We start from the raw sequence: 23679 nt of genomic DNA, 5'->3' as shown, positions 1-23679 counted from the left end.
CTATTGTTTGTTTCCAATCTATTTTCAAAGCCCATTACAAAAATAAATCAGTGTGTTCTCCAACAGTTCTAAAAACAGTTTGAGTGATTGTTTTTCTTGTGTAATTATTATTTTTTTAAAGAAAAAGATTTCCATATTTAATCTTGCTTTGAGTTACATTCAGAAACAAATACAGTCCAGTTCTCCTCGGTGGAAATCATCAGTCTATTTGCTCATTCGCCTTTGACTATGGAAAAATCTTTTGAAATGAAATGCATTGGCAGTGCAAAAAAAGTCCATAAAAATAAACTAACGATTGAGTTAAGCATCCAGATGAGCTCTTCACCAGGTTATCTGCAAGCACAAGACTCTACTGTCATGTTTGGATATACTTTAAGTACCACATTCTTATTTTCATCAAAGAACAGGATGCTGAGTGAGGACATCTTTTCGGGCACACAGCAAGGCTCAGGAATTCCAGGAACGACCCCCACGGCTCTCACTATACTCTGGATGGTAGCATGATTGGATGGCTTCAAAGACTAGGAACGAAAAGGGAGAACACAGGTTAGGTAGAATGGCTTTTCCCCTCTCCAGCCCCCATTAAAAAAAAAAATATATATATATGATGGATTTGGTTCAACAAATTAATAAAGCCCTGGCATCATCACACATTCAGCCCAATCTCGAATATCACCATGACCAAAATGGTTGTCATCGACTAAGTATCTATTCAGACTGATTGGTAAAGAATTCGCCTGTGATGCAGGTGACCTGAGCTCGATCTCTAGGTCGGGAAGATCCCCTGGAGAAGGGAATGGCACACCACTCCAGTATTCTTGCCTGGAGAATTCCATGGACAGAGGAGCCTGGTGGGCTACAGTCCATGGGGTTGCAAAGAGTCAGACACGGCTGAGTGACTAACACTTCCACTTGTTTTCAGGTGCTGGGCATGTTCTGTGTAGTATTTCTAATCCTTACCACATAACCACCATTTCTTACATTTTATAGATAGAGAAATAGACTCCAAAAGCTTAAATGACACATTTAAACTCATACAGACATGGAGAGTGAGAACTTGAATCCGGTTTTCTAAGCAGGAATCATTTAATTAAAAATGACTTAGTCCTCAAACAGGGAATTAGTACACCCTAGGGTGTTTTCAGGGCTTCCTTGGTGGCTCAGACGGTAAAGCTTCTGCCTACAATGCAGGAGACCCGGGTTTGATCCCTGGGTCGGGAAGATCCCCTGAAGAAGGAAATGGCAACCAACTCCAGTACTCTTGCCTGGAAAATCCCATGGACCGAGGAGCCTGGTAGGCTACAGTCCATGGAGTCGCAAAGAGTCGGACACGACTGAGCGACTTCAGGTCAGGTCAGGGTGTTTTCAGACCAGTCAATCCTAAAGAAAATCAGTCCTGAATATTCATTGGAAGGACTGATGCTGAAGCTCCAATACTTTGGCCACCTGATGTGAAGAACTGATCTACTGGAAGAGACTCTGATGCTGGGAAGATTGAAGGCAGGGACGACAGAGGATGAGATAGTTGGATGGCATCACCAACTCAATGGACATGAGTTTGAGCAGGCTCTAGGAGTTGGTAATGGACAGGGAAGCCTGGCATGCTGCAGTCCATGGGGTCGCAAAGAGTTGGGCACAACTGGGTGACTGAATGAAGGGTGTTTTCGATAACAGTATTGCAAAAGGAACAATTTGATCCTGAGCTAGTCACAAAGAACACTTAACAAGCACCAACTTAATATAGATTTTTGCCATGGCTATAGTGACATTTATACTTTGTTTTGAAAATAACACAAACATGTCAAGTGCATGCTAAGTCAGTTCAGTCTTGTCCAGCTCTTTGCGACCCCATGGACTATAGCTTTCCAGGCTCCTCTGTCCAAAGGATTCTTCATGCAAGATCTTCCTCACCCAGGGATCAAACCCATCTCTCTTTATGTCTCCTGCATTGACATGCAGGTTCTTTACCACTAGCACCACTTGGGAGGTCCCCACTGTCAACAGGCATTGATTTATTTAATAGTTACCACCTGGATGAATGGACGGAGAAGGCAATGCAACCCACTCCAGTACTCTTGCCTGGAAAATCCCCATGGATGGAGGAGCCTGGGAGGCTGCAGTCCATAGAGTTGCTAAGAGTCGGACACGACTGAGCAACTTCCCTTGATGAATGGATGCTGATTAAGAGGACCACACTGTTGGCCACTGGGGGTCACTGTTGCTCCATGGGTACAGACATTAATGCTGTAGCATTTTAGTCTTCTAAACCTGGGGCATATCCTCTAGGAATAATTCAGGGGGCCTGAGATTATTTTATGGCTGTCAGAAGTTTGACCAAAGAAGTCTGAGTAAAATCTGTTCCCAAGCAATGCCAAGTGGGACCGTTACCATACATGGGAGACGTTTCGTTTTATCTAGAGAGCCCTATCCAGCTCGTCTCAGCATTGAAGAACGGTCACTTTTCCAAGCCCAGAATGTTTAGGTATTGCCAGTGTGGTAAGACCTTCTTCCTGAGCAATGCCACACTTTTCAACATCAGTTCTCCCCGATGTCTCTTTTAAGCAGATGAAATCCATTAGGAAGAATTTAGAAACAGGTCTTTGGTAACTTGCCAGAGATCACATGTCAATTCAGGAGTGGGATTTAAGCCAAAATGCTGGCTTTTTAATGTCAAGATTTTGAGCCACGTTTCAGAGGCACCTCAGCCCCCAGTGAACTGGTATTCTAACTTTATACACCTAAAACTCCCAGGATGGGAAACTGAAACATATTGAAAGGTTAAGAGTACACATAAGCCAAAGGAGAAGCAAATAAGTAGAAAGTTGGCACACTGTTAAAAAATAATAAGATTTTGGTGGGGGGGGGGTGCAGGAAAAGGGCAAATCTGATTTGTCTCATCTTTCTATTTTAGTGAAAAAAATTATCTATGCATTAGACTTCAACATGATTGCTAACAGCCACAAATTACCTTAAAGTTAGTATCGATGATGGCCAGCTCCTTTATCTACTCTTTTCCTGGAAGAGTAGTTAACCTACAATTAAGTAACTTTGCAAAGAAAGGTGTTTTCTTCCCTTAAGGATAAGAAGTCTCTGTTGTTCTATTCTGCATCTCCTGTGTCCTGTGGCATCAACACTATGCATGTAATTGACAAACTATAATTGTACTATAGCCATTGTACCAATGGCCACTGTTTGCTATTTCATTAGAATCAGGTGTTTTCTTAAGAAAACTTTTGCACCCATCCACTTTTCTCTATTGATTTATTTTTAAGTTCAGTCATCCAAACAGCATATGATAACACCCCAAAGGATTTTTTCAAAGCCATAGATTTTCTGACAATATTTTGTTACTGTTAATGTTTTACTGACTCCTATACAATTTAATTTTCATATATTTAAGTAGACAAGGAATTGATTCATAAATCCAGCTGTGCACTGCTTGTCCTCGGTGCTCGGAGCAGAGCAGGCTCTCCAGGCACTGGATAAATACTTGCCGAATAGATGAAATACTTATAAATAATAACATACCCTCCGTTGCACCTATTTCTGTGGAAATAATTCCCATCAACAAAAATAAAAGGTTCTGAGCTAATGACCCAGCACAGATATGGAAAATATTCATGGGTGTTCCCTAGGAAAATTCCTGTCCTTTTTAAAAGCTCTAACTCACAAATGAGCAGTTTCTGGTGGGCTCACTGGAATCCAGCAAGCCCTTGATTGTCGGCTGTGTGTTTTATCAACCTCTCCGTTTTCTAGGGAGTTGTCCCCTTTCTTTCTCACTGTGAAGTCCAGCTGCCATGACCAGGAATAATTAAGCCACACACAAAAGATCCACGTGGTCCTTTGCTCGTGGGGAACATTTGCCAGTCTATGATTGTCATTCGTTTTGGGGTTCCGATTGCGTTTCTCAGCTCTCTCTTCATAGCAGCTTAAGAAACCCAGTGATAACAAATGCAAACCTGTGTTTTTTTCCCCGGTGCACACTCAATTGCTCAGTCCTGTCCTACTCTTTGCAACCCCTTGGACTGTAGTCCAGCAGACTCCTCTGTCCATGTGATTTTCCAGGCAAAAATACTGGAGTGGGTTGCCATTTCCTCCTCCAGGGGATCCTCCTGACCGGAGGGATTGAACCTATGTCTCCTCTGTCTCTTGCATTAGCAAGCAGATTCTTTACCACTGAGCCACCTGGGAAGCCCTCTTCCTCCCCAGTCTCACTTTTTAATGTGGGTGAAACAGGACATCGGTATCTATCTAGGTTTTTTTTTTTTTTTTTTTCTTTTTTTGCTTAGATAACGCAATACATCAAGATTGAGGATTTTTAGAGTTCATCTTCATGATCAGAGATTGAAATTGGAAACCTCAGGACATTAATTGAGGCTGCATCATTTTGAACTCATTCCATGTGAATTTCTTGTTTAGAGAAGATGCTTGGTTCAAAGTGCTTAGCTTCTTTGCTCCATAATTCTTTGTCTTTGCTGTTCCCAACCTTTGTACCACGTCATGCAAAAATACCTTCACTCCTCCAATCCTTGATTGGTTCCCTTGGACCTCTTGTCAGCAACAATGGCTCAATCATTTTCATTTGAAATCTCTGTTTTCCATCTCTGCTTTGGTGGTGAGGGGAGGCCAAGGCCTAAGACTTGGCTACAGCTATATGGGTATTTTTCATCTCATGGCAAAATGCCAGGGGTCTCTCCCTGGGGGAACAGATTGGCTGTAAGGGCTAGAAATCAGAAAATTCCAAGCTGCCGCGTCTGTGAATGAAATCTGCTGTGCTCCAGTCCTCACCTGCCAAGCTGCGGGTGATGTCCTCGAGTTGAATTCGATTACAAGTGCATTAGCAGGGGAGAGAATGTCATCAGCTCTGAGCCTTCATTCCTGACTCAGGCCATGGGGCTTTGCTCCATGCTCTCCCAGTCCAACCCACATGGGTGTGATAGCCCAGAAACTATCTAATTGGAATCAGGGAAAGGGCAAAGCCTGGAATTTGGGAAAGGCAGAGCACAGCTGTTCTGAATTACAGACAGGTTGTCGACTTTTGCAGATGAAGAGCCCGGCTCTAGAGAGCAGGCTTTCACTAGGGAGGCCAGAAGGAAGGAGGGCCAGCCGAGGAGTCTAGCCTGGGAGAACTTTTCTCTGGGGCAGAATGTATACGTACAGCCTGAAAGGCTTTGGCGCCTCACTTATTCCACATGCATTTGTAGTGATCTGGTCAGAGGCTTTATTTTCCTCTGTGGTTCAAAAACTATATTTTTGTTTAAATAGTTGACTCTGGTTACCATGCTGGACACTGGGCTGATAACAGCAACAGTGATTAATTACACCTGATGTCACAGCTTCATACCGCTTCAAGCTTCCCATCATTTTGGTGACTGTACCACTTGAGAGACACAAAGCCTGGAAGGCTTACAGAGAATCAGTAGAAAGCTTCAAAAGTTAAGCAGGTCCACACAAGGTGATGAAAGACTGAGATGTCCACGTCACAGCCAGACTTCCACTCGAAACTTGGCAAAAGGAAATCTCCAGCTTGCAGAGAAGACTCCACCCTTATCCCTATTACATGACATCTCCCTGTAGTTTGGATGCCATTCCAAGGTTTGACAAACACTATCATGGGCTTCCCTGGTGGCTCAGATGGTAAAGATTCTGCCTGTAATGCGGGAGACCTGGGTTTGATCCCTGGGTTGCGAAGATCCCCTGGAGGAGGGCATGGCAACTCCAGTATTTTTGCCTGGAGAATCCCATGGACAGAGCAGCCTGGTGGGCTACAGTCCATGGGGTCACATAAAGAGTCAGATACGACTGAGTGATTAAGCACAGCATGTGTTCAGTTGCTATAATGGATGCTCTCTTGATTCTACCCACCAAAGAGCTTATGAACTACTGGGCTGAAGGGAGAATCCTATTTAAAGCCTTGTGACATTTAAAAAGGGATAAGAAACATTTACAAAACTTATCCTTGTCTTACACCTATTATTCTTTTTTAATATTTTATCTCATGTTATTTATTTGATCATGCTGCACAGCATGTGGGATCTTAGTTCCCCAAGGAGGAACTGAACTCACACCCCCTGCATTGGAAGCACAGAGTCTTAACCACTGGATCACCAGGGAAGTCCCACAATTTTTATTCTTTTGATCCCTACGCCTGTGTTTTTTTTTTTTTTTTCCCCAGTTCCCTACATTGGATTTTCTATTCTCCTCAGTCTCAGCCATGGCCATTAATAATGGCAAAAATTCACTGAGTGCCTACTCAGCACAAGGTGCTCGATGATCTCATTTCCCCATCGTTTTTATAATGCAGATACTGTGATATTTTTATTTACCCTAGTACCTGTTTCAAAGATGAGAACACTAACATATAGAAAGTTAGAGGAACTTCCCCACCTCAAAACCACAGCAGGTAAGAAGTGGAGCCAAGTTTTAAGCCAAAAGGATTCAATGACTCAAAGGATGGTTTGCAGACCAACAGCATCAGTAACATCTAGAGGCTTATTAGATATACCGAATCTTGGGCTTTGCCCTTGAAACCACTGGATCAAAATCTACAGATTAAGAAGATCCCCAGGCAGTTTGCAGGTACCTTAAGGTTAAGAAATCCAGCTATGATCAAGCATGTACCCTTTAATCATCCTGTTACACTAACATACTTCTTTCCTTAAATTTATCTCTTCTATTCTTAACTTATCCCTCATGCATTTTTAAATTATTATTCTTTAGATCACTGAGGACTATGGTGAGGATCTATGGAAACAACAGCAAGGTTTTGAACAGGAAAAACAAGCAGAGCCATTACAGATGGGAGAGGCAAATTGGGGCAGTTATGGAGACCAACCCAGGTCAGCTAACTGACTGAATATGTCCACGTGATCATAGCTTTCTGGGTCCTAAAATCTGGAATCAAGAGGAAAGAGGAAAACTTCCTCAGGCAATCTAGAAAAAAAAAAAAATCACAGTTTAGGAGAGAGAGAGGAATTATTTGCAAAACTCAGAGACCCACTTAAAATCAGTCCTCCCAGGTTTAGAGATATTTTGAATCCATTTCTGCCTCTCAGTGCCACAAAGCAATCCACACTGTAGAATAAAGATTCATTACTGCCTGTTATACTTGGCATTTTTGTTGGTGTGTTTTAAATGCTATCCCAGTTTGATCAAGTTTCTATTGATCAATAAAATGTCCTTGATAATCTTTAGACAAGATAAGGCTGTTTATATCATTATAAATGTCTACAATCCCTACTTTGTATTTGGGTTGACAAAACCTGGAATCCACAAGGTCTAGAAAATGTAGCAAGCTTGTTCTTCTGAGAGATCCTAACAGGAAAATGGGATTTCGATAAAGTTCTTGGCCCTGAGGCTGATCTGGCCTTGCTTAGTCGACCTTCTGCTTTATGTGTGTGTTACCCTTAGCATTCCAGTGATCATAGGCCTGTAACATGAACATGCTCCTTTAAAGACCCATAAACACAAGTTGGTTACTTTTCGAGACAAAGGGTTTTTCTCCATTAACATACAATAACAGAAGTTGACCCATGTCAAGTTTTGCAAAAAACTAAAACAAAGCAAAACTAAAAAAGCCACTCCTGTTTATCCTCTGAATTCTATTGCCAGGATCACTTTTCACTGTACAACAGACTCAAATTGTTATGGGCTAAGAATGGAAGTGCAGCAGAAAGCTTAACTGAAGGCCAGGGGGGCACCAATATGTTTTATTAATTCTAAATTCAGAGTACAGTCACTTGGACTTGCTATGTGAGACAGAGGTGGGGTTGGGGAGGCTTCTGAGAATATATTTGTCAGGATACTGAGTACTGATAAGCTAAAGGTTCAGTCCCTATCGATTTTAGAAGAGACATGGATTAGCTCTAAATAGTTAAAATGAGTCTTAGAAGTCAACAGAGTCATTGTGCCCTATTCTGACTGCAATTTTGATATTTATCAGGGAAGTAAATGAAATAAGCATCTGGTGGATTTCATGAGGCAAGTTTTCTTAGCCCAACCCTGATCCTAACCCTCGTGACGACAATTCATCTCACAAGAGACTATCAAAAATGTTCTGTATCAGGGCATCAATCCAATTAGTCCTTCCTTTTGCTCTCATGACATTCACTCATTCCCTAAATACCCCCTCAAAGGTCAGCCTCCTACCACTGGGGGCTTCCTTGTTGTGGACAGGCATAAATTCACATGTGATCATGTAGCTGAATACGCACCGTGTTTCGAAGCAGTGCAAAAATCATGTTTTACGCATACATTGTTTTCTCATATCCTCCTTCATACCAATATTGACTTCATATTACTTTAACAACCAGTAAAGAAAAACCAAACATAACCATGTTACCTATTACACTTTAGAATGCAATAAATAAAGGTCCAGATGGATTTTGTAAATGAAAACACACATTCAATTTGGGTCTTTCCAGACTATGGAAACGGGAAGGACAGGACAAAAAACAATGGCTACCTTTGGCATGGGGAACTGGCATGCTCCGGAGCAGTAATAGGCATCGAAGGACTTGGGGGAGATAATCCATTCGCTCCAGCCAATATCTGCGAAGTCCACTCTAAGGTACCGTCTGGCACAATTCCGGGGTTCAATCCATTGCTTTCTTCTTGCCTTCTTCAGGGTCTGTTCATCAAACTGGAGCGTCTGGCTCTTCTGTTGAGGCCCCTTCCTCTGTTTCTTTTTGCTCTTACTCTTGTCAGGGGGCTGAGTCTGAAGAGTCTTGTAAGGCTTCCTCTCCTCCCATACTCTATCCTCCTTGTACTGATATTCTGCCCCAGGAAGCTCATTGTTCTGCAGAGGCAGAAGGACCCCCGTAGAGCGCTTCCTCCTCCTCCGTTCCATAGGAAGGGCAGCCCTACTGTGGCTGTCCAGTTTGGGCACAGCTCCAGTGGGGAAATTCCGGTGTCCTTGTAAGCTTGACACCACACTCTCCGGCTCAGAAATGGCGGCATCATTGGCATACACCAAGATATAAGGCTCGGGACTGGGTGTCATCTTCTTTGGCAGCTGGTGTCCTTTGGTAGTAATGTTAAATCCTATGAGAAACTCCTCATTTTCCTTGGCTTTCCTCAAAAGTTGGGTGATGTCTTTTGACAGCCAGGACACAAAGTCTCCATGAGGTTTCCCTCCATCTACCGAAAGATGACCCAGGAGTTGACTTTGGTTTCCACTGGATTTGAGGATCCACGCAGAGAGGTCAATCTGAATGTGTTTCCTCTGGCTATGATGTGAGCATTCCTGGGACACAGGACAACTTAGGCTTATATTTATCAGCTCTCTGATATAGAAATACAGTGTGGCTGATAAAATGTTTTCTGACTTTGTTAGAGAAGTCAGGTTAAAAATATGCAGTTCCTTGTTTTCAAGCATTCCTAGGAAGGAAAAAAAAAAAAAAGGAAGTAAACAGGAGTAAACAGGACTCTCTACTTCACATCATATACAAAGATTAACTCAAAATGAATGAATGACCTATATATAAGCACTAAAATAATAAAATTCTTAGAAAAAAACATAGGAGTAAAATCTTCATGGTTTGGGATTTGACAGTCGGTTCTTACATATGACACTCAAAGTGGAAGTAAAAAAATAAGAGAAAAAATAGATAAATTGATAAAATAGATAGACTGGATAAAAGTCATCAAAATCTCAAATTATGTGCATCAAAAGATGTTATCAAGAAAGTTTGTACAACCTGCAGAATGGAGAAAATATTTTCAAATCATATATAATATATAATAAATCCTAGGATCCAGGATGGGCTTTCCTGATAGGTCAGCTGGTAAAGAATCTGCCTGTATGCAGGAGACCTGGGTTCAATCCCTGGGTGGGGAAGATCCCCTGGAGGAGGGCATGCAGCTCACTCCTGTATTCTTGCCTGGAGAATCCTTATGGACAGAGAGGCCTGGCGGGCTCCAGTCCATGGGGCTGCAGAGTTGGATGTGACTGAGTGACAAAGCACAGCATAGTACAGGATCCAGAATATAAAAATAACTCTAATACCTCAACAACAAATAGACAAACAAACCAATTAAAAAAATGACCAAAGGATTCAAACAGACATTTCTCCAAAGAAGACATACAAACAGCCAGCAAGCACAGGAAAAGATGCTCAATATCATTAGTCATCAGAAAAGTGTATATCAAAACCTCCATGAGGTACCATTTGACACACATTTGACATTTATAATAATAAACAACAAAATAGTAAGTGTTAGGATGTGGAGAAATTGGAACACTTTCACATTGCTGGTTGGAACGTAAAAGGGTTCAGCTGTTGTGGGAAACAGTTTGACAATTTCTCAAAAAGTTCAACTTAGAAATGGTATATGATCCCACAATATTCCAGGTAAAAACCCCAAAGAATTGAAAACAGGTATTCAAATAAGTACATGTACACACATGTTTATAACAGCACTACTCTCCACAATAGCCAAAAGGCAGAAAACAATCAATGTCCATCAATGGATTAATGGATAAATAAATGTGATATTATCTGCAAGGAAATCCAACCAGTCCATCCTAAAGGAAATCAGTCCAGAATATCCATCGGAAGGACTGATGTTGAAGCTGAAACTCCAATACCTTAGCCACCTGATGTGAAGAGCTGAGCCATTTAAAAAGCCCCTGATGCTGGGAAAGATTGAAGGCAGGAGGAGAAGGGAATGACAGAGGATGAGATGGTTGGATGGCCTCACTGACTCAATGGGCATGAATTTGAGTAAACTCCAGGAGTTGGTGATGGACAGGCAGGTCTGGGGTGCTGCAGTCCATGGGGTCGCAAAGAGTCAGACACGACTGAAAAACTGAACTGAACTGAACTGTGATATAGTCATACAATGGAATATTATTCAGCCATGAAGAGGAATAAGGGGTTGATACATCATACAGTGTTGATGAACCTTGAAAATATTAACCTTGTGCTAAATGAGAGATGTCAGACATGTTGTATGATTCAATTTATGTGAAATATCCCTAAAAGGTAAATCCACTGAGACAGAATGCAGACTGGTGTTTGCCAGGGGCTGAGGGGAGGGAGTAATGTGGAGAAAGTGCCTGATGGGTAGGGGGTCTTTCTTTGGGATAATAGAAATATTTTAGAACTAGATAAACTTGGTGATTGCCTAACATTGTGAAACTACCAAATGTTCCTGAGCTGTTTACTTAAAAATAGCTATGTTTAAATTATGTAATTTCCACTTCAGCTAAACAAAAGATAACAGGAGTGATTTTACAAACTGGATAAAGATGAAAGCAAGGATCAGCGATATTTACTAATATTCTCTTTTCTTTACTGAAATGCAAATCATAAACTTAGTGGTATGAGAGCTGAGAGCTCTGACCTTTCTTAATGAGACTACCAAAAACTATTCCTATAAATTTGGTACAGTGTCATAACAGTGTCTTATCTGAAGCAGTGTCTAGCCTCCTGGTTACAAGCATCAGTGGAAGTAAATTCACATTGATTCAAGTTCTGGCTCAGCCGCTTATTAACTATGTAACTGGAAAAGTTAGTGTTCTCATTCATTAAATGGAATGATAATCCTGTCATCAGAATTAAGGGCTTCCCAGGTGGCATGAGTGGTAAAGAACTTGCTTGCCAAAGCAGGAGTCATAAGAGATGTAGGTTCAATCCCTGGGTTGGGAAGATACCCTGGAAGAGGGCATGGCAACCCACTCCAATATCCTTGCCTGGAGAATTCTTTGGACAGAGAAGTCTGGTGGGCTATAGTCCATAGGGTTGCAAAAGAGTCACAAGCGACTGAATCAACTTAGCACGCACTCAATCAGAATTAAGTGAGATGTGTGTAAATCAAATCACAAAGGGTCCAGTAAGTGTTTCTTAAGTATAAGTTATTATTATTATTATAAGTGCTGATATGAACCATAAATTGGGGATTATACTTTCTATCTGCCTTACAAAATTAAGGGTGCAGGATGAGAGTGGGTAAGCAAGACCATATAGCTCTATCTTCAGATAATGTATCTGAAAAAAACTGAGCCACGCATTTGAAAGTGTTGTGAAGATAATGCGTTTGTGGAGCTTGTCTGTAGTTTATGGGATTAGGGGTTTCCCTGGTGGTCCGGTGGTTAAGAATCTACCTTGCAATGCAGGGGAGGTGGGTTCATTCCCTTGTCAGGGAACTAAGATCCCACATGCCCTGGAGCAACTAAGCCTGCTCTCTGTTAACTTCTGAGCAGCCTGTGCTCTGGAGCCCTAGCGCCGCAAGGCAAGATCCTACGTGATACAATGAAGATCCTTCGAGCTCAACTAAGACCTGATGCAGCCAAATACATAAATAAATTTTAATACAATAAAAAAACAAAGCTTATGATTTCACATGAATTTAAGAGGGGAATTGCTTCTCTAGAGCTTGATGAAATTATTGAAACCAGGCAACTGTATTTCCAATTTCTCAGATGCAGAAATGAGGAGTAACAGAATGGGTGACTGATTAGCAGGGGCAGAAACTGGTTCCTGCTCTTGAGATAGTCTCACGAGCTAATAGTAAGGCTGACGTTACACTCAAGAATCCCCAGTCCTGGGATGGGGCACCGGAGCTTGAACCCTCTTCCACACACTGGTTTCATATATAGATTTGTTCTGGAAACAAACACGCAATTTTGAAATTATGTTATTGATCAGAAACATATTTCAGTAAAAACAAAACATTTTAGCGAGATTGGAAACTTAAAATGAGTTCACTGAGTCCCCAAGTACAGGGGAAGTTCATTTGGGACACATATTTCACTCCTTTCTAACACTGTGTGAAGGAAAAGGGGGAAACTGCCATTTGTGAAGGTTTGTATAGTCCATGAAAAAGTTCAAAGTTGAAAGTGAAGTTGTTCAGTTGTGTCCAACTCTTTGGGACCCCACGGAGTGTAGCCTACGAGACTCCTCCGTCCATGGGATTTTCCAGGCAAGAATACTGGAGTGGGTTGCCATTTCTTTCTTCAGTGACACCAGGATAATATTTTATAGACTTTTATTAGAAAGCCACAGCATCAGCCTTGTTCAGATTCTAGCTCTGATTCATACCAGTTACCAGAGCCTATACTTTTACCCAAATGGAAATTAAAATGGAAGGAAACGTATGTGGCAATCAGATGGCTGCCAAAGGAACACAATGGAGTGCGGAAATGAACTCCGAGGGATGTGGGTGGTGGTATCTTACTGGGGAAACCAGTCCTGCTTCTTTCCCCTACATTTGGCTTCAAACTATTTCCTTCTTACAAACACTTTGCATCCTGCTGTTAACCAGTCTCCACTTTGGGTCTAACCTTTGATAAAATCTCATGAGTGTCTCATAATCTACCATGTACCTCTTCTGAAGGCTTTAATTTTAATTGATTGCCTTCCTTTGAAGTCAAAGCCTGATGGCCCAGGCTCAGCTCTACCACAGTGGCTCAGTAGGTAAAGAAACTGCCTGCCAAGGAAGGAGACAATGGTTTGATCCCTGGATCGGGAAGATCTCTTGGAAAAGGAAACGGCAACCCACTCCAGTATTTTTGCTTGAAAAATCCCATGGACAGAGGAGCCTGGTGGGTTACAGTTCATGGGGTCATAAGAGTCAGACACGACTTAGTGATTAATCCACTACCAGCACCACCATGCCCAATAGCTGTTCTCAGGCAAATTATCTAAACTCTTCAAGTCTTAGTTTACTTACCCATAAAATGAGCCCAATACTATCAGCAGAGTTGCTCTGAGAATTAATTGAGAGAATACAGGTAATGTACACAGCACATAGGACAAAATTCAATGAGTGTTAGCTAACTAGAACAGCAATGTCCAAGTAGGCACTTAAGTTTGAATTCAGATGTGCTGTAAGTATAAAACACAGTTTGAAGCCTTAGCACAAAAATGAGTATAAAATATCAAATGAATATTTTATATTGATTATGTGTTGAAATCATATCATTTGAAAACACTGGACTAAATATTGTGATTATTGTGATTTATACCAAGAAATATATATTTGGTCTTTATCTCTCTTTCAGGGCCAGAATTCCTAAAACCTTTGGAATTGTCTAAGTGATGAGAGCCATAAAGTGTCCTTTCTATGCTAATGGAGTGGTTTTGGAGGCCAAATAATTTTGGCTTCCCAGGTAACTCAGTGGTAAAGAATCTGCCTGCCAATGCAGGTGACAGGGATTCCTGCATTGGGAAGATCCCCTGGAGAAGGAAATGGCAACACACTTAGTATGAAATGCCATGAACAGAGGCTTGGTGGGCTGCAGTCCATGGGGTCCCAAAGAGTTGGATACAACTGAGCAACCTAGCACCCACAAAGAATGGGAACTGGTTGTCTGGGAACTTAACCCTGTGATTAGGGGTTTGGCATTTGCAGTCTCACTCTTAAGCCCAGATGTCTGGGTGGGGAAAGGAGCTGGAAATCAAATTAGTCACCAATGGCCAATGATTTAATCAGCCACGACTACATAATGAGGCCTCCATAGAAATTAAAAAAAACAAAAACAAAAACCTAAAACACAAGGTTTGGAGAGCTTGGGGGTTGGTGAATATGTGGAGACTGGGGAAAGTGATGCTCCTGGTGCCAGCAAGGAATCCCCAAGCCTTCCCCTACCTTGCCCTGAGCATCTTTTACCTGGCTGTTCCTGAGTTGTATCCTAAAGTAGGAATGTAATGAGTAACTGCGTTTCCTGAGTTATGTGAACCACTCCAGCAAATTAATCAAACCCAAGGAAGAGGTTGTGGGAACCTCCAATCTGTAGCCATAAGCACAGGTAGGTCATAAGCACAGGAAACAATCTGGGTTTGGGACTGGCATCTGAGGTGGAGGACGTCTTGTAGGACTATTCCCTGTCTCTACGGAATGTGGATGCTCTCTTTAGGTAGATAGTGTCAGAATTCGGTTGAATTCTCAGACACCCTGTTGGTGTTTGAGTATTGCTTGCTGGTGTGGGTGCAGAACATTTAAAATATAACATATTATTGAAACTAATCTCACCCTTTGCTTCTCACATTTTTAATGAGGCTACTAAAATTTTTAAATTGCATACGTGGCTCACATTTGTGGTTCAAAGTAACTTTCTCCTGGACAGTGGAATGACCACCATTTTTGTGGTCATGTGGTCCAAAAGGAAAGAAAAAAGGCATTTTTTTTTCCCCAAACGCAGGGAAGAATTAGGAATTTGCTAAACATGAACATGCAAACCAAAATGCAAGTTGGGCAAGAGATTATTTTCTTGGAAAGCAACACACCTTCCTTTATTAAGGACATATTTCTGTGCTTAGTCGCTCAGTCTTGTCCCATTCTTTGCGACCCCATGGACTGCAGCCTGGCAGGCTCCTCTGTCCATGGGAATTTCCAGGCAAGAACATTGGAGTGGGTTGCCATTTTCTTCTCCAGGGATCTCCCCAACCCAGAGATCAAACCGTCTCTCCTGCGTTGGCAGGCAGATTCTTTACCACTAAGGCATGCTGCTGCTGCTGCTGCTAAATCGCTTCAGTCATGTCCGACTCTGTGCGACCCCATAGATGGCAGCCCACCAGGCTCCCATCCCTGGGATTCTCCAGGCAAGAACACTGGAGTGGGTTGCAATTTCCTTCTCCAATGCATGAAAGTGAAAAGTGAAAGTGAAGTCGCTCAGTCGTTTCCAACTCTTCGAGACCCCATGGACTGCAGCCCACCAGGCTCCTCCATCCATGGGACTTTCCAGGCAAGAATACTGGAGTGGGTTGCCTTTGCCTTCTCCAGCTAAGGCACCGGGAAGCCGAAATCAACTATACTTCAGTGCAAAAGAAGAAAAGAATGAGTGTAAAAGGGATTGTTGGGGGGGCGATAAGAGGAGCACACTGTAGTTGTCAGTGGTGCTGGATATCTGCAAGCTTTTGCATAAGCAATATTTCCAATGTTTTAAATGGAGATTTATAAAAAAAATCCCAAATTAACCTAGTTATTCAAAGTACTTACAGATATCTCAGCTGCCTAAATTCAGAAAAGGAATAGACAGGGACTTCCCTGGTGATCCAATGGTTAAGAATTTGCCTTCCTTTAAAAAAAAAAAAAAAAAGAACACTCTGCCTTTCAATGCAGGAGATGTGGGTTCGATCCCTGGTAGGGGCACTACCACACGCTGCAGGGAAACTAAAGCTTCATACCGCTAGAGACCTCCTGTGCAATTACAGAAAGTCTGTGTGCCATAACGAAGACTCAGAACAGCCAGAAAAAAAATTTAAAAATATTAAAAAAATTTTTTTAAACAATAAAAAAATTTTTTTTTAAAGAAAAGGAATGACCAATTGACATTTAGCTCTTAACTAACAGCATTATATGACCCCTGGTACTCAAAGCCTTTGCCATTCCCACCCAGGTGAAGGAATACATTACCTCTGCCTGTCCTAGATTTCCCTCCTTCCCACCTTTTTAAAACAATAAATCTCCACCATTTCACAAACTATTCCTTGATTTCTTTAACCCATACTTAATTTTTGTCTTCCCTGAATTGAAAGCATTTCATTTCCATACAAGTCAATGCTCTCTTCCCCAAAACAAGTCAACAAATACTTTCCTGCAGGTTGAAATATATGCTAATAATATCTGCTCCATTATTCTCATGGTTTGTTTGATTTTATATTAATTTAACTGTTCAAAAAAGTATCTTTTCCTATACTTAAGAGCAGGAGTTTTTCAATAGTGTTCTCTCTCTTCTTCGTGCAAAGCATAGATTTGTCTGTGAAAAAGATGTCTATGTTGGCATATCAGTGAATGGAAAATGCTTTCCTGTTCACTTTTTCCATTCTTCTGAAATATTCTGCTATTCACCTATTTGGAATCAATGACTCCGAAAATGGAGGCATACTTTCTGATTAATAAGAGCAAAATATAATAATAATATTATTAAAACCAATGGCAAGTGTTATCATGTTACAGAACAATGGTTTATGTATTTTCAGGATGCACTTTGTAGTCTTCAGGTACTAGAGAACATTAACTGTGTACCACACAATTCAATCATATCTACAATTGCATGCTTATTCTGGGTGCTCTAACTTTAACTAGTTTATTAAAATAAAAGAAAGCAGCTAGGAAAGTAATCTAGATGTTGCTCTTAAAGTTATTTCTTACATATTTGAGTTACAGAATACCTGCTCTGGAGGAAAGAAAAAAACAAACGAACAAACAAGCCACGTTAACCAATGACTTAAGAATTGTTTACAAATACTTGAGGGGCCATAGAGAGATCAGGATTTTTCTTGTCAGTGTCAAAGATGAGAATTAGGTCTAAAGGTGATAGCTAAATGGAGGCAGAATCCAGGTCAAGGTAAATAATGACTGTCTAAGTGTGTAGCCTGATGGTGAGACGCTTCTATGGGGCCAGGCAGACAAAAGAGAGACGACCATAATTCAAGACTTACTGAAGGATCTCTCTATAGTAGTGAAGGTGTGAAAGGTGAACTAGATAACCTCTCAGATCCCCTGCAAGGAACTACAACAGGCTTTAATTTCAGCTCTTTCCAAGGTCCTGTTTTTAGATGTCAAAATATAACTACCAATAGGTGGTGCTGTTTTCTTACTGTTTGCTAAGTACTAGCATAAGCTTGCGGAGAAGGCAATGGCACCCCACTCCAGTACTCTTGCCTGGAAAATCCCATGGACGGAGGAGCCTGGTAGGCTGCAGTCCATGGGGTCGCTAAGAGTCGGGCATGACTGAGCGACTTCTCTTTCACTTTTCACTTTCATGCATTGGAGAAGGAAATGGCAACCCACTCCAGTATTCTTGCCTGGAGAATCCCAGAGACAGAGGAGCCTTGTGGGCTGCCGTCTATGGATGGGGTCACCGTCTATGGGGTCGCACAGAGTCGGACAAGACTGAAATGACTTAGCAGCAGCAGCAGCAGCAGCAGCATAAACTTGGCTTTTCCTTGCTGAACATACTTCTCCTATGGTCTGCTTAGTATGTGCCACCGGCATTATAATATTCTGAATTTTCTAGAGTCATCATACCTGTGAATTGGAAAGGGGCTTAGAAGTCAGGTGAGTTTTAGAACCAGCCATACTTTTTTTTTTGGACACCTGTTAGGACTTTGCCACTTCTCCCTGAAATGCCTTCATCCAGGCTAGTTCTCCTTAATGATCCAGATTCCATTTTTAAGGCAAAGCAGAGGCAAGCTTTTTACAACCCACTTCTTTCATTTAGACCCTGTCCCTATCGCTATTTTCATCATATTGTTATTCCTTCCTTAACCCTAAGTTCCTTAAAGCATAGTGTTAGTCGCTCGTCCTGTCCGACTCTTTGCGACCCTATGGACTGCAGCCCATTAGGCTCCTCTGTCCAACTCTTAAGTAGTGCTCAGTAAATACTTCTTCTATGAATAAACAGAGTTAGTCCAACGTATTCACTGTAGAGGGCTTCCCCTGAGGCTCAGCAGTAAAGAATCTGCCTGCAGTGTAGGAGATGCAGGAGACTCGGGTTCAATCCCTGGATCGAGAGATCTCCTGGAGGAGGGCATAGCAACCCACTTCAGTATTCTTGCCTGGAAAATCCCATGGACAGAGGAGCCTGGCGGGTTGGACATAACTGAAGCGACTTAGCATGCACGCATACACATTCATTGTAGAAATATGAAAATGAAGGACCATAAAAGTCAGCCAGCCAGTGAGCATTGATTTTGGAGAGGAACCCGGGTCTTCTATTACCTCTATAAAAAAAATGGGGGTGGGGTGGGGAGGGGTCTGGTTATCAGATAAAGGCAGAATATCTATTTGTTTTCATCTGAAAAGAAAGCACCTGCTCCTCAAGAACCCCAGGACTCTGCAAAGAAACAGACCTGGGACCAGCCGTACTATTGTGACAGTTCAGTTCCTTTCAGGGAGGAGTCAAGGCGGTGCCCGGGGAGTGGGAAGTGGGAGGTCACCTTTGTGCTGGCCCACACAGAACGTTTTCAAAGGGGAATAGAAGGTACAATGGAAAGCTTTCTATGTAAAGTCTGATTTTAAAACAAATAGACTAAATGAAATCTTGATGATTAGTTAAATCCCCAGGAAGCAGCGAAAACATTTTAGTCATACAGAAAATATGTAACTAAGAACAACTCATTTTTTTCCATCCCTTTCTCCAAACAAAGCACAGCTGCTAGAAATGCCGGGGTGCCTAGGACAGGGCCGTATATGCTCATAGTCACGGGCTGAATACTCTCTGCTGATTATGGCGCCAAGGCTACACTTCCTCTATGCCACCTTCAGTTTCCCGGCATCAAGAGATGGAGAGATTCTAAATAGAACACAGTTAGAATGTTGTTTTTCTTGCAGAGTTCCAGTCAAATGACTGAGTTTTATGGGATCTCAAAACAACCACCCTCTATGTCCAAAGTAAAACACGGCCAAAGATGATATAATGTATATTTTTCTAGAACAGGAAAATGTTCACTAATCAAGTTTATCTACTCTCAGCCTCCACCCAAGGGCATTCCTAGACTGTGAGCTCTCAGAGGGTAGACCCATGTCCAGATAAATCTTTGAACTCCTAGCACTTTGCGTGGTCTGGAGCATTGATATCCTGAAAAATATTTTAAAATATTTAACAATGAATGAGCCACTGTTCAAACTTAGCAGATTCTTGAGTGTTTCCTACTTCACAACAAAGTGAAAAAAAATTTAAGCTCCCAAAGCAAAAAGCCTTCTAGGCGATAAGTATCCTATGGAGTTTCATTTCATCAGGAGAAAAACATTACTAGAACAGTGTGTAAAGTAGAATGGCTTTGTTCCACATCTTCATGGTAAAATGTCTTAGGGGAAACTCTTAAACTGAAATTTCTTTCAATTATTTTTAAAGTATCTGTTGCCTGGCTGATAGCTTTTCTAATATCTTCTGTTACCTAGTCCCCTGAACACCTAATTCAGCTCAACTGAATTATTTCCCGAGCGCCTACTGTGTGGCCACCTATGCCAGGCCCTCAAAATATAAGCTTGAAATGAAATATGCTATTTGCCCTCCAGAAACTTGATCCCTGCCCCATCACCCATTTTCTAGCAAACCTATTAGGCCCCAAACTCTGCAGCTGCGAAAGAAGGGTTAGACGTCTTTATTAATTTACTTTTGAACTCCTCCCCAGGGTAAACCTGTCATAAAAACATTAATATACCATCCAAAGTGAAAGAAACTTACCCTTATATAAATTAACAAACCATTTGTCCAGGGAAAGACCCACTAAAACGGCCAGATGAGACCAGAACTCAGAGGTTAATCAATCCTGAATTTCAGACACCGGTTATAAGATCGTCTAAACTCCAGGGATGTTGAGTTTAGAGCAGTGTCTCGGGCGTCAGAATCACCCTACTGGCTTGTGAAAACCGAGGCTTCTGTGCCCACCCTCAGAGTGTGATTCAGATGGTTTGGGTGGACTGGAGGGTTTCTAACAAGTTCCCTGGGTGATGTTGATGCTGCTAACTCAGGGATCATACTTGGAGAAAAACTAACTTCAAGAAATCACTATAAAGAAGTGCACCTCTGCTCCATGCAGCCACCAAGGTCAGGACAGAAACAGTAATTTCTTGAATGGAAATTTGGCATAGATTGTATTACAAGAGGACTACGACCTCTTCATGCTTCCATTGCTATCCAGATATATCCTTTGCGCCACAAACAACTGCATGGTATTACTGTGTTAGATATGTGTTTAAGGTTTGTGGGGAGCGAGAGAAAGACTGTATCTCAAAGTATTAAGACTATCTCATTTACATGGGACTTCCAAATGCATTTTCGCATTCAATTTTTCAACTACATTTCACCATCTTTCTGTGAGACTAGCACCGTAGGTATGACTTAACCCATTTGATAGATGACGAAATTAGGCCTGGAAATATTAGATGACCTTATTAATTAGCAATGCAGCCAAGATTACCATTTAGATCTCTTAATGCTCTTAATCCTAGATTCTCTAGGAACCTCATCTCTTCTTGAAAACCATTTATCTTAACCCATACCTAAGTGCAGCAATTATACTCCATCCAGTCTTTAGATTAATTCCATGCAATTAAATTAAAATTTTCCTGGCCGAAAAAGCAAATAAGATCATGTTGGGCCTCAGTAGTTTTAACTTTAAATCAGAGGACTGGGCAGAGAATCTGTCATTACTAAAGCTATTGGATACAATTATTTTATAAAGGGAACATTAAACATTTACTCACTATAATATTTAAAGTCATATTTAATATTTACTCCCTCAGGAAAGTAAGAACATACTGAGGGAAATATAGTAGGATCAGTTTGTCCAAACACTTCATTCATAATGCCCAAGCAAAACCAAGGCATTGCATTACTGTGGTTCTACTGCCAAGAAACAATAGATCGTAAAGGAAGGCAGATCACTGAAGGATTCGATAAAACACATGGTCAATTGGCTTTATGACTTACATGTGGACGTTTTAGACAAATAAAGAGACTTCTATGCCTTTAATAATATCATCTCTGAAAATGTGTGTTACCAAGAGTGCTTTAGGTAACAATATTCTAGGACACAACCACTACTAACATATTACTAGATGGCTTTATGGATTTCTAAGAATATTCCATAGGTGAAGGCTCTTCGGTCACAATGCCATGGTTTACTATGGTCCAAAGTGGATATTACCTTGGTAAACTTGTGTCACTTGATTAATACTATGTCACTGTGTCCATTAAAAAACTCTATTTTCATGGGTTAGGAACATAATCATAAAAATTCACTCTGAATTGAAACTTGGCATAGGAAAGTTCAAGTAGAAACTATTTATGCAGCCAAACTTCTTTCCATCATACCACTGAAATAAAGTTATCAAGATACTGATTACTGTGCTGTGCTGTGCTAAATCGCTTCAGTCGTGTCTGAGAATTTGTGTGACCCCATGGACTATAGCCTGACAGGCTTCTGTGCCGGTGGGATTCTCCAGGTAAGAATACTGGAGTGGGCTGCCATGCCTTTCTCCAGGGCATCTTCCAGACCCAAGGACTGAACCTGCGGCTCTCATGTCTCCTGTTTGGCAGGTGGCTTCCCTGGTAGCTCAGACGGTAAAGCGTCTGCCTACAATGCGGGAGACCCAGTTCGATCCCTGGGTTGGGAAGATCCCCTGGAGAAGGAAATGGCAACCCACTCCAGTATTCTTGCCTGGAAAATCCCATGGACTGAGGAGTCTTGTGGGCTGCAGTCCATGGGGTTGCAAAGAGTCGGACACAACTGAGCGACTTCCCTTTCACTTTTCACTTTCATGCATTGGAGAAGGTAATGGCAACCCACTCCAGTGTTCTTGCCTGGAGAATCCCAGGGACTGGGGAGCCTGGTGGGCTGTCGTCTATGGGGTCACATAGAGTCGGACATGACTGAAGTGACTTAGCAGCAGCAGCCACGCCATCTGGGAAGCCTAGGATATACAAATTTAATGGATGTGAAAACATTCAAAATTTTAGGAGAAAAGTTCTGATGTTGGGGCAGAAAAATCCTGAATAGCATATACAAAATTGCTCAATAATTTTCATTAGGCTTCTTGATAGGTATGAGTTTTATTATATCTAATAAATACAACAAACAATGGGATTATATAAGGGTTTTGACAGGTATCTATAACCAAGGGATTGATGATGATAAAACATTAACAAAGTGATGAGTATGATCTCTAGTGAAGTTTTCAACAAATAAAGAAGGCTTTCTTTTAAAAGAATAACACCCGATTGATATAAAATAATAAATACTAATCCTATAGAAGAAAATAATGGAGAATTCATAAAAACAGGCAAAATAAAATTTAATTACAGAGGCTCTAAAATTACATTCAGAGAAATTTAAAACATGAAATCAGGAAGATGGTCCAGCTGGCCCTTGTTATTCTCAGAGAACTGGTTGCAGGACCCCTGCAGATACCAAAATCCACAGAGGTTTAAGTCCCTAAAATTAAATGGCACTGTATCTGCATATAATCTTCAACATGCTCCTGTATACTTTAAATCATCTCTAGAGTATTTATTATTCAGCAAAATCAAGTTCTGCTTTTGGGAAATTTCTGAAGTTTTTCCCTGTGAATATTTTCAATCTGTAGTTGGATTCCTGGTACCCAGGGATACGGAGGGCTAACTGTACAATGCCAACTGGACTCAAGTCCAAAAACTAACAGTGTAAGTAAATGTCCTGAGTAAACAAATGAGAAATTAGATAGTGTTCAGTCATAATATTCACTTGAATTTTGCGTATCTTCTTTCTTGAGAAATTAGGAAGAATCTGAACCAGTGTTTCCCCAGACAGATGTCTCAGAACCGCAATTCTCTAAAGTGCTCTCATGAGGAGAAAGTGATCCACTCTTAAGAGAGTACATGAGCATTTTAAAGGCCCTGAAAGGTCCCAAAGTAAACTGATAACTTTTCCCAAACTTACTTGATCATGGAATGCAATTTTATATAACATCTTTCAATAACTTTTAAATACCCTCTTTGACAAAATCTTCTCCTAGAAAATCAGATAAGATGATTAGAAATTTTGAGATGAGCTCAGTATGTTTGAAAACTTGTCTGGCAAATATATCATGATGTCCATTTCTTCTCCATTTAAATAAAGGGTTGGACTTGCTTTCTTTATAGCCTCTTTCAAACATGAAATTGTGTAATTCCAAAACATTTAAGATCAGTTCTGACATTCGCGTCTCTAGCTAATTTTTAGGAAAACCTGAACTGGGTCAATCAAA

General features: G+C 41.2%; 1 protein-coding gene across 1 annotated transcript in view; it reads right to left on the bottom strand.

Annotated features, from left to right (window-relative positions):
* Nucleotides 1-329: 329 nt before the first annotated feature.
* BMP3 (bone morphogenetic protein 3) overlaps nucleotides 330-23679 on the bottom strand; it is a 27535-nt gene continuing 4185 nt past the window's right edge. Inside the window, exons 2-3 of the mRNA XM_052642393.1 lie at nucleotides 8465-9378; nucleotides 330-521 (exon numbers count right to left, since the gene is read on the bottom strand). Coding sequence (XP_052498353.1) covers nucleotides 330-521; nucleotides 8465-9378 — 1106 coding nt within the window. The remainder of the gene's footprint in view (nucleotides 522-8464; nucleotides 9379-23679) is intronic.

The sequence above is a fragment of the Budorcas taxicolor genome, chromosome 6, assembly GCF_023091745.1.
Source record: "Budorcas taxicolor isolate Tak-1 chromosome 6, Takin1.1, whole genome shotgun sequence".
NCBI classification, from domain to species: domain Eukaryota; kingdom Metazoa; phylum Chordata; class Mammalia; order Artiodactyla; family Bovidae; genus Budorcas; species Budorcas taxicolor.
This window is presented reverse-complemented; position numbering and strand designations above follow the sequence as displayed.